The sequence below is a fragment of the Portunus trituberculatus genome, chromosome 6 (genome assembly GCF_017591435.1).
Source record: "Portunus trituberculatus isolate SZX2019 chromosome 6, ASM1759143v1, whole genome shotgun sequence".
NCBI classification, from domain to species: domain Eukaryota; kingdom Metazoa; phylum Arthropoda; class Malacostraca; order Decapoda; family Portunidae; genus Portunus; species Portunus trituberculatus.
This window is the reverse complement of record NC_059260.1, coordinates 6508889-6521154: the sequence shown is the minus strand read 5'-3', so window position 1 is coordinate 6521154 and position 12266 is coordinate 6508889. Positions and strand designations below refer to the sequence as shown.

Sequence of the window (12266 nt, the reverse complement as noted above, 5' to 3'; positions counted from 1 at the left end):
CTTTTTTTTTCTCTAATCTCTCAACTTAATCCAATGACAGTATAGCTACCAAACAAACAGAAAAAAAAAAAAAAAAAAAATCACGCATTTCCACCCACACTTAACCATTTCCCTATCAAACCTCAACCTTACCCACCAACTAACAACAAAACCCAGACACTTCACCGGTTTTCAGCCACACAGAGGACAAGAGATGGAAGGAAAACCACAAGACACAGTGAAGGGAAGTGTGACAAGGTCTGGACTCTTGGCTGTCACTGTATACAATACATTTAGCAGAGGAAAAGGGTGACAGTGAAGCGAAAGAAACCATTGCATGTTTAGTGTGTGTGTGAGTGTATGTGTCTATGTTTGTGTGTGAAGGTTGTAATTATTGATAAAAAGAGGAGAAGTACCAGATGAAAGAGTAAATAAGGCATATTAAAAACAGGGAATAGGAGAAAAGAGGAGGAGGAGAAGATTACAAGATTAGAATAAAAACATGGAAAAGAAAAGAATAAAAGAAGAACACAAGAAAAGGTTAAAAAGAAGAAAAGGAATATGATGAATACAAGGAATAAATAAAAAAGTGAAAAATGAATATGAATAAGAAATAGAAATGTTAGATTAAATAAAATTAGGAGAAGAATGATGATAAGAAGCATTGCAAGAGATAAATTGAAAAAGAAGAAGAGAAATAAGATATGATAAATGAAGAAGAGAAAAAAAATGAGAAACAAGAAAAGGAGAAGGAGGAAGAAGAAATATGATAAATTATTAAGAAAAGGAGAAGAAGGAGGAAGAAGAGGAGTAGGAGAATATAAAGAAGAGAAGGAGGAGGAAGAAGAAGAGTAGGAGGAGGAGGAAGAAGAAGAGGAGGAGGAGGGAGGAGGAGGAGGAGGAGGATAGTGTTTAGTCTATCCCTGTATATATTGTACAGTACATATAGCCATTCTTAACACTTAAAAACACCACTTATCATTACTACTACTACTACTACTACTACTACTATTATCATGTATCATTATGTATCATTACTATTATTATTTTCTAGTCCATTAAGCATTTATTAGGAAGGAAAAACAAGAGAGTATTTGAATTATTATTGTTATTATTATTTTATTATTATTATTATTATTATTTTATTATTATTATTATTATTGTTATTATTATTATTATTATTATCATTATTATGTAGCATTACATATTTTTTCTATTTAATTGTTTTTGTGATAGTTGGTGGTATTATTATTATTATTATTATTATTATTATTATTATTATTATTATTATCATTACTATTATTAGTATGTGGTAGTTGGTTGGGTGTATGTGTTATATTTGCTAGTCTCCGGGCCACAGTGGCGGGGAGAGGCACTGTGACTGTGGCCCGCTAATGTATGGTGTTCAGAATGGCCACACTCATTCCTTAAAGCTAGAAGAATGTAAGCCAGTGACAGCAGCATGGATAAAAAGAAGTTTATTTATTTATTTTTTTTCTGATTAATCCTTTGGCTGGTATTTGGTACAGTTCTCCTTAACAACTAATCATTATGAGATACATTGACTTGTTCTTCAGCCATCTCTAATCTTTAAACTAAGTAGAAACTTCAAAATCTGTGTTTATCAATTCTATTCTTTCATGTAGATGCTCATCAAGATTTCATGCATTGCTTCCTGTGTTGCTGATTGTTTTTTATGACAGTGAAAGGGTTAATCACTATACACTGGTGTACTTGGCTATGACTGTAACCCATTCCAAAGTCACCATCACTATCAAAGTACCAGCAAATGACAAGTACTTCTCAAAGCCCCAAAAAGAAAGATACAAATGTATACTACTTTTTTTACAAAGGCTACAAAGATGTGATTCTTATGAGACGATGTATGTCACTTAAAAGCACTGTAGAATACGTATAAAGAACACATTGTTCCCTCCAATGCATGACTTGGGTGTTTATTACTAATAAATGCACCAACAAAGTCACAACAGAAATATTGTTACAAAAAGAATTATAGATATTGTACTTACCAAAGTAATGAGTTGTATGTGCCAGGTCAGCCATTGTAAATAACAGAAGAAAAATCTAATATGCTTTTGGTACAACAATGTGTTGCTCACAAATCATATCATATGTCGAGCATCACAGTGTGTATCACAGCTTACAATTATTTCAGGCATCTTTTTAATTTTCAATTTTGCTTATGATCGGATTCAATTGCCTAGATGTTTTATTTTTTCATTTATTTGTCTTATTTTTGGTCAATTAATTAATGTATGTTTTCAAGGCATTATCATTATTATTGGTGTTGCAGGTGTACATTTGTTTTACTGGATTATAATCATTTATGTCAATTCAGGAAAAGACTTTAAGTCACATTTGAAATGCAAAGTTTTCAGTTTATTACTTTGTTCCCATTAAAGGAGAAAGGAAGAAATAATGATCATACAAGTCCATGCTGTTCTGAAGGTTTAAAGGAATGAGTTTGGTCACTTTTGAGTCAAAGGAAGAGATTCAAGGGTGACTCGGCATTTGAGGTTGACCTTAGCCGAGTGATCTCATGTGGCAGAGCAACACTTAGGTAACGATTCCAATGCATTATTATTATTTTCTTCAATTCATTATTATTTTCTTTGCTTTATTATTATTATTATTATTATTATTATTATTATTATTATTATTGTTCTTATTATTATCATTACTACTATCATTATGCATTTCTTAAACAGACCAGACCAATCAGAAGAGGTCAGACAGACAGGTCACCTCTGTAGTGCAGGTCAGGTCAGGGTCAGGTCACGCAGCTTCCGTCCTAACTTACTTCCATTCAACACTCATGCGCACACACACACACACACACACACACACACACACACACACACACACACACACACACACACACACTCACACATACATGCACATCTATACACATATACACACACACACACACACACACACACACACACACACACACACACACACACACACACACAGTAAGCAACCTTATCCATACGCGGCATTTTCTTTGTTAATATTTCCTAGGACAACTTTTTATACCACTCGGCAATCTGATAATGGTGAATAAAGGAAGAAATAAACATCCGCATTGTTTTTTTCAATCCTCGGTGGTTAGTGGGGAGTCAAATGCTTTTATTATTATTTATTTACACCATGTGGGCTTTTCACAGAAATTTATGGGCTAAAGGGGATACTTTTTGAGGTATCTATCTCAAAGCCCACCTGCTAGGAAACTATTGCCCCAAGTGAGGAAGCTCAACCTACACTCGGACCATGGACAGGATTCAAATCAGTGTGCTTGGAGACCCCTCGGACCCCAAAGCATGCATGGTTTCACTGTACCACGGCAGCCCTTCGCCGTCTTACTTTCCTGTGCCCTACCATTCCTGTTTCCTTCATATCTTTTCCTATCTTACCATTTTGAAAATTTTTTTCTACTATTCTCTTCTTCCTGCCTCCTCACCTTCCTCCCCTTTTCTTTTTCCTCTTTCAGTACATTCACAAACTTTTTCTTTGGTTTTCATCTTTTCTTTCTTATGTGATTGCCTTTTCTTTTCCCTTCATCCATAAATCTTCTCTTCATCCTTCTATCTTTCTCATAGTTTTTTTTCTCTTCCTCCGGTACATACACATTTTTTTCTTTTGTTTTTATCTTTTTATTTCTTATATGATGATCTTTTCTTTTTCATCCATAAATCTTTTCGTCTTCCTATCTTCCTCCTCACCTTGCTGTTTCCTTTCCCTTCCTCCAGTACATCCACAAACCTTTTCTTCGGTTTTCATCTTTTATTCCTCACATGATTGTCTTCTCCCTTCATCCATAAATCATTTCTTAGTCTTCCTTTCTCCCTCATCTTATTGTCTCCTTTTTTTCCTCCAGTACATTCACAAACTAATCTTTGGTCTTCTCTTTCTTTTCCTTACTCTGTTCCTTGTTCATCAACCTTCCCTATGGCTTTCTCATCCTCCTGCCACCTTATTTTATTAGTTTTTTCCTTCACTCCTAACCAGGCTAAATTAAACTCAAACTTAACCTTATCTAACAGTCAACACCCAAAAACCTCCAAGACAGGTAATTTAAAGCTCCCTCACTGTACAGGATAGTTTATTTTACGACAAAGGAATATACCAGTTGTACAAGATGGGTTAGTACAGTAGTCGGAAAGGAATGATCAGGAATTGTTACACCATTATATCATTGTGCAATCCCAAGAAGGCAATTACTGCTTCTTCTAACAATGCCTTCTAGAATTTTGTACTCTTCCTGTTTGCTTCTTATGTTACAGTTCATGCTCTGCCACACACTCACGCCTCTACTTAGGAACACTTTGCTCTCACCACGACTGTTTTCCAAGGCCACAGGGATGATTAGCCAGGTTCTCAAGTTTCTTCTGCTCATAATGTAGAAATTTTTGTTAATCTGTCACTACAACCATGAAAAACACCCTTGAGAGTTTGTACACCTTCAATTAGAGCCTCTTGTAAGTAGTGGAGGTGTGACGCAGAGGTGTTTTTGAATGAGGCGTAATGAGAGATCAACATGTCTGTCTGTCTGTCTGTTAGTGTCTGTCAGTCACGTAATTTGTCTGTCTGTGTGTGTGAATTAGCTAATTTGTCTGTCTATGTCTGTCAGTATGCTAATTTGTCTGTGTCTAAGTTTGCTAATTTGTCTGTCTGTCTGTGTGTCTGTAAGTTTGCTAATTTGTCTGCCTGTCTGTGTGTCTGTCAGTCAGGTAATTATAATTTGTCTGTCAGTTAAGTAAATTGTCTGTCTATCTGTCTGTCAGTTAGGTAAATTGTATGTCTGTCTGTGTGTCTGTATCTCATTCTTTTCTGTCTGTTTACATATCTGCTCTATTTTCTCGTGTGTGTGTGTGTGTGTGTCTATTCAGTTAATCTATTTGTCAGTGTGTACGTGTCTGCAGTTTGTCTGTCTGTTAATTCACATTCGTACATATCATTAATTTCTGTGTCTGTATGTCTGTGTATCTGTCTGTCTGGCCATCCTCATCCATTTGTCCATCCATCCACATACAGTCTCTCTCTCTCTCTCTCTCTATCACAGCAGAAGTCAAGACCTGAAGTAATCCATCACATTCCACCTCCTCTTAATGGTTAACACTACACACCACTACCTCAGCTCCTCACACTACACCCCCTCACCCTTGCTGCCTAACCTAACCTGACCTAACCTAACCTAACCTAACCCGCCTAGCCTGTCATTACTTGTCACTTATGTACAGTGCATTGTGTCACTATGCATGGAAACTGTGGAACGCATCAATTTTTCTTTATATTCTTTTTTCTCTCAATAGTTCTCGTAATCAGGGTTGTTCATGATTACTCTCTCTCTCTCTCTCTCTCTCTCTCTCTCTCTTCAGTTTGGTTTTACAGATTTCATGACATGAGTTGCTGCTTTCCAAAGTTTTCCCTTGCATAGTTTTCTTTCTTTTTCTTATTTTATTTCATTTTTTTCTGTAACTATTTATATACCAACCACCCGCACACACACACACACACACACACACACACACACACATGCACACAATATATACAAATCAATTTAGAGATCAATAAAACATAATTTAACACAGAAAAAAACAGGAGATACTTTTAAAACACAGGTAAAAAAATACACACATACACAAACTCACACAACTCTCTCTCTTTCTCACTCTCTCTCTCACCAGGACACCAAGATGTAGAGTGCATGCAGCCGTTCCTTCAGCAGCGGTATGGACGTGTGTGTGTGTGTGAGTGTCGGCTCCACACATCCCTCGCAGTCCAGTGCTGGCTTAGTAGTACGGCCCACGGGAATAACTAGACGGCGCTGTGTTGTACGACTGTGTGTGTGAGAGAGAGAGAGAGAGAGAGAGAGATTAGTGAATTGCCTTATCATAATCAAATGCGTATAGATCATTGTGGTTAGGTGAGGTGGATCAGGTTAGACACAAGATGGAGCAGCAGATCTTTACTTCTCAAATATTTTGCCACCAAGTCTTCCTGAGAGAGAAGTATTGATGAGACTAATGCTGATGAGTTCCTGCAAGTGTATCAGAAGATGACTGTTGCATCTTCTGTTCCCTGCAGCAGCCATCCCATCACTGCCTGTCTAGCCTCTCACTGTGCAGATTTGCTTCATCCTGTGTTTTCTCACCACCACTAATTGCTCAGTCTATATGACCAGGTGTGTCTTCATTTTTTCTCATTTTTATGTAAGAGGGGGAAACTGGCCAAGAGCAACAAAAACAACTAAACAAAAAAAATTCACTGAGATGCCAGTCCCCAAACTGGATCAAGAGAGTTAGCCAAAAGAATGGGATAAATATCTTAAAACCTATTTTTTTTTTTTTTTTTTTTCAGTTGTATGCATGCACACATATAAACATTGTAATATCACACCTGCCCTGCTTGCATACTTTTAAAGTGAGGGGGGGAGGGGCTATAAATAAAGTAAAGCATCATTTTATCATTACACCCCTTCTCCTCCACAACACACACACAAACACACACACACACACACACACACACTCACCCTGGGCTTGTTGTCTGGCTTGACAGAATGTGGAGTTGAGCTGACCACAGTGGTTTGGGAGGAGGGAGGAGCAGAGCGCACTGGGAAGCCTGACGTTATGCTGCCACTCTTGGCGCCCTGGTGGTGGTAGGGAAGGTTAGCTGATGCAACACTCACTGGGGCAAACTGGCAAACACTGATTTACTGTACTGAAACTGGAGAGTGAGGAGGACAGGAGGAAGGCTGAGGAAAGACAAAACAGTACAGGAGGGAAAGCTGAAGAGGAGACAGCACAGAACAGGAGAAGAGGAAATAGGACAGAACAGGGCAGGATGAAACAGAACAGAATAGGAAGAAGGCTGAGGAGACAGGACAGAACAGGAGGAAAACTGAGAAGACAGCACAGCACAAGACAGAACAGGAGAAAGTCTGAGAAGGAAACAGAATAGCATAGGAAGAAGGCTAAGAAGGAACAGAACAAGAGGAAAGCTGAGGAGACAGAATAAAGCAAGAGGACAGGACAGGAGAAAAACTGAGGAGAGAACAGTAGAGAAGGGAAGCTGAGAAGGAAAGAGAACACGGCAGGAGACAGGCCAGCACAAGAGGAAAGCTGAGATAGACAGGATTGGAATATGGAGAGACAGGAGGATGAGATAAAGTGAGAAGGCAATACTAAAGGTTAAAAGAAAACAGTTTAGAAAAGGAAGAGAGAGGAAAACAAAGAAAAGAATAAGAAGAGAAACAAGGAAGAATACCAAGAAGAAATAAAAGAGGAACAGCAACATGAGCAAGAAAGACAAGGTGTACAAACGGAAGCAACATGAGAAGTAAAGGAAATAGAAAAGAATGATAAAAAAAAAGGGCAGAGAGAGAGAGAGAGAGAGAGAGAGAGAGAGAGAGAGAGAGAGAGAGAGAGAGAGAGAGAGAGAAACACAGAGTAGAGAGAGAGAGAGACAAACACAGGGAAAACCAAAGTAAGGAAAGAAAGAACAAGAGAGACAATAGAAAGATGGAAGAAAAGGAAAGTGGAGAGAAACAGAAAAAAGAAAACAAAACAAAACAAAAATGTAGAAAAAATGGAAAGTGGAAGAAAAGGAGGTAGAAGAGACAGAAAAGGAAGACAAAGGAGAAATACATAAAAGAGAAAGAAGGCAGAAAAAGAAGAGAGAAAGAAGACAGAAGAAAGATAGAAGAAAGAAAGAAAGAAGAGAGAGAGAGAGAGAGAGAGAGAGAGAGAGAGAGAGAGAGAGAGAGAGAGAGAGAGAGAGAGAGAGAGAGAGAGAGAGAGAGAGAGAGAGAGAGAGAGAGAGAGAGAGAGAGAAGAGAGAGAGGGACAGAGAGATGAGAGAGAGAGAGAGAGAAGAGAGACAGACAGAGAGAGAGAGAGAGAGAGAGAGAGAGAGAGAGAGAGAGAGAGAGAGAGAGAGAGAGATACAGGAAGAAGGACAAGAGATGGAAAAAGAAGAAAAAAAAAAGAACACAAGATGACAAAAGAGAAACAGAAAGAAGACAAAGAGAGATAGAGAAAAGAGAGATGGACAGTGAGAGACAGAGAAAGGAGAAAGAAGATACAAGAACACATAGATGACAAAAGGGAGACAGAGAATGAAGATAGACAGAGGAAGAGTTAAAAAAAAAAAAAAAAAAGAGAGAGAGAGAGAGAGAGAGAGACAGAGAGTGAGGCAGCCACCACCTACCCCTGGGTGTGGCTGCTGTACAGGCAAGACGGCTGAGTGCAGCGCCAGGTGGGACCGCACAGAGGGCTGGAAGTATTTCTCCTGCACTGCGCCACCCTCGCCCCCTGGGAGGAACGCACCGCCCCCTCCCCCTGGCTTGCTCTTGTGCTCCATGGGCTGGTGTAGGGAGGACACGTGGCTTCCTGCAGATAACATGAGGTAGAGAATTTTGATCTATCTTCACCTCAGACCACCAATCTCACACACTCATAGATAGATTGTTTACTCACCACACCAACATTGCATAGATGTGAACATTTCTTTTATCCTAAATGGTCCATCAAAAATCTAAAGTAATAAGAAATACATATCACTATTATCTCAGTCGACATTTTTGTTTGATCATTCTAGTTATTCTCGATCAGTTTCCCCCTCTTACATAAAAAAATCAACAGTATAACACATAACCATTGCATAGACACGAACATTTCTTTTACCCTAAATGCTCCATCAAAAACCTATCTCAGTCAACATTTTTGTTTGATAATTTGTTACCTTGGACAGTTTTCACCTCTTACATAGAAAAAAATTGCACAGTATAACACATAGCACCATAACACAATCATATTATATTAACTCTATCAAACAACTTAACAAATATGAATATGAATATGAACAAATATGAAACTATGAATGAAGATAAATAAACACTTTTACAGGAGTAGGCAGTAGTCACCTGCCGCCCGGTGGAATACTCCAGGAGAGGTACTTACGGGGATGTAGGCAGTGCTGCAGACTGAGTGATTCCCCGTGTCCTCTCTTCCCAGTTCCCTTTGTGGTCTCATTTATACAATTGAGCAGCTGCAGCCTGCCCTCTAAAGACAACTTCTACTACTTCCTACACTACACTACAACACCTTACACTTTTACACTCTCTTCAAATCAAAATTTAATAATGGCTTCACCACGCCCTGCCTCGGAGTCCCCCTCTGGGAGGGACCATAAATGTCCCCAGGTCGGACTGCCCTCTGCTGTCGACCTTGGGTGTCTTGACACTTCATCTAATACTTTCACTATCAATTTCTGCAACATTCGTGGCCTTCGTTCTAATTTTCAATCTGTGGAACACCACCTCTCCTCTACTAAACCTCATCTTCTCTTCCTAACTGAAACACAGTTGTCTGTGACTACTGACAGCAGCCCCTTTTCTGTTCCCTCCTACTTGCTCTATCCTCATTTTCAATCCAAAGCTGGATGTTGCGCATACGTGCGTAACGACACCACTTGCTCTCGTGCCCACAATCTTGAATCTTCAGAATTTTCTACCATCTGGCTAAGACTTCAATGTCACTCTCTAACTAAATTCATCTGTGCTGTATACCTCTCACCTAATTCCTCTGACTATGTAAAATTCTTTGACTATTTGACTTCCAAGGTGGAGCACATCTTATCTCACTTTCCTTTTGCTGAGATCTCCATTTTAGGGATTTCAATGTTCACCACCAGCTTTGGCTTTCATCTTCTTTCACTGACCAACCTGGTGAACAAACCTTCAACTTTGCTATCCTTCATGACCTAGAGCAGCTAGTGAAGTTCCCTACCCGTATTCCTGACCGCCTTGGAGACACGCCCAACATTCTTGATCTTTTCCTAACCTCCAACCCTTCTGCTTACTCTGTTAAACTTTCCTCTCCGTTGGGCTCCTCCGACCACAATCTAATTTCCGTTACCAGTTCTATCACTCCAGTGCAGCCTCAGGACCCGCCTAAGCGGAGGTGCTTCTGGCATTTTAACTCTGCTAAGTGGGAGGAACTAAGGCAGTACTATTCTGATTTCCTTGGGATGATTATTGTTTTCATGTCAGAGATCCTTCTCTTTGTGCCGAGCGCATAACAGAGGTGATTATCTCTGGCATGGAGCTATACATTCCTCATACTTTCTCTAACCCTAAAGCTAAAAAGCCTTGGTTTAACTCTGCTTGTTCTCGTGCTGTCAATGATAGAGAGGCGGCTCACAAACGGTTCCGTAGCCATCCAACTGCTGAAACTCATGCCCTATATATTTCTGCCCGTAATCATGCCAAATCTATTCTCCAACTTACTAAAACTCTTTCATCAATAGAAAATGTCAAAGTCTTTCCAATTCTAACTCCTCTCGAGATTTCTGGCATCTAGCCAATAATATCTCTAACAACTTTACTTCTTCGTCTTTCCCTCCTTTACTTCATCCAGATGGCTCTACAGCTGTCTCTTCTTTTCTAAAGCTGAACTCTTCGCTCAAACCTTTGCTACCAACTCAACTTTGGATGATTCTGGGCATATTCCTCCTACTCCTCCACCCTCTGACTACTTCATCCCTAAAATTAAAATTCTTTATAAAGACGTTTTCCTGGCCCTCTCTGGCCTTGATTCTCGGAAGGCTTACGGTCCGGATGGAGTCCCTCCTGTTGTTCTCAAAACTGTGCTTCCGAACTCGCTCACTGCCTGGTCAAACTCTTTCATCTGTGTCTCTCTACTTCTATTTATCCTTCTTGCTGGAAGTTTGCTCACATTCAACCTGTCCCTAAAAAGGTGACCACTCCAATCCTTCTAACTACCGCCCTATAGCTTTGATTTCCTGCCTTTCTAAAGCCTTTGAGTCTATCCTTAATAGGAAGATAATGAGGCATCTATCAGCTCACAACCTTCTCTCTGATTGCCAGTATGGTTTCCGTAAAGGCAGATCTACTGGTGATCTTCTTACTTTCCTAACTGAATCTTGGTCATCCTCTTTAGGGACTTCGGTGAAACCTTTGCTGTCGGCCTTGACATATCGAAAGCCTTCGATAGAGTCTGGCACAAATCTTTAATTTCTAAACTACCCTCCTACGGATTCTATCCTTCTCTCTGTACCTTCATCTCCAGTTTCCTTTCCGATCGTTCTATTGCTGCTGTAGTAGACGGTCACTGTTCTTCCCTAAAACTATCAACAGTGGTGTTCCACAGGGTTCTGTCCTATCACCCACTCTCTTTCTATTATTCATCAATGATCTCCTAAATCTGACTCAATGCCCTATCCACTCCTATGCTGATGATACCACCCTGCATTATTCAACAGCGTTCAACAGACGCCCAACCCAACAACAATTAAATGACTCAAGGCGAGATGCTATAGGACGCCTAACTTCTGATCTTTCACTTGTTTCTGATTGGGGCAGAGAAAACCTGGTTTTGTTCAATGCCTCAAAACTCAATTTCTACAACTATCTACTCGACATAACCTTCCAGACAACTATCCTCTCTTCTTCAATAACACTCAACTTCCCCTCTCCTCTACATTAAACACACTCGGTCTATCCTTCACTAAAAATCTAAACTGGAAATTTCACATCTCTACTCTTGCTAAATCAGCTTCCAAGAAGTTAGGTGTCCTATGGCGTCTTCGTCCATTTTTCTCTCCCTCCCAGCTGCTTGCTCTGTACAAGGGCCTTATCCGCCCGTGTATGGAGTATGGCTCTCATGTCTGGGGATCCACACACAGCTTTACTAAACAAGGTGGAATCTAAAGCTTTTCGTCTTATCAACTCTTCTCCTCTAACTGACTGTCTTGATTCTTTAAGTCACCGCCGCAATGTTGCATCTTTATCTGTCTTCTACCGCTGTTTTCATGCTGTCTGCTCTTCTGAACTTGCTAACTGCATGCCTTCCCCTCCTGCGGCCTCGCTGCACAAGACTCTCTACTTCTTCTCATCCCTATTCTGTCCATCTTCCTAATGCAAGAGTTAACCAGTATCTTCACTCCTTCATTCCCTACACTGGTAAACTCTGGAACTCTCTACCTGTGTCTGTATTTCCACCTGCCTATGACTTAAACTCTTTCAAAAGAGGAGTGTCAAGACACCTCTTACGTTAACTGGACCCTCCTTTTAGATTTTTTGTTTTTCTCTTTCTACTTTCTCTTAACAGGGCCTGGCAACCAGCGGGATTTTTTTTTCCAACACTGTGTTTGCCCTTGGCCAGTGCCCTTGTAATGTAAAAAAAAAAAAAAAAAAAACTTCACTATGACAATAATAACAAAAATAATGATGCTCTTTTTATACA

The 12266-nt window shown here is 39.7% G+C and overlaps 1 protein-coding gene across 3 annotated transcripts in view; it reads right to left on the bottom strand.

Annotated features, from left to right (window-relative positions):
* Nucleotides 1-4085: 4085 nt before the first annotated feature.
* LOC123518755 (G protein pathway suppressor 2-like) overlaps nt 4086-12266 on the bottom strand; it is a 17803-nt gene continuing 9622 nt past the window's right edge. For all 3 annotated transcript variants that reach the window (XM_045279765.1, XM_045279770.1, XM_045279759.1), the window contains 3 exons: nt 8209-8390; nt 6533-6649; nt 4086-5840 (listed from right to left, as the gene is read on the bottom strand). In XM_045279765.1, the coding sequence (XP_045135700.1) occupies nt 5793-5840; nt 6533-6649; nt 8209-8390 (347 nt within the window). In that variant the 3' untranslated portion in view covers nt 4086-5792. The remainder of the gene's footprint in view (nt 5841-6532; nt 6650-8208; nt 8391-12266) is intronic.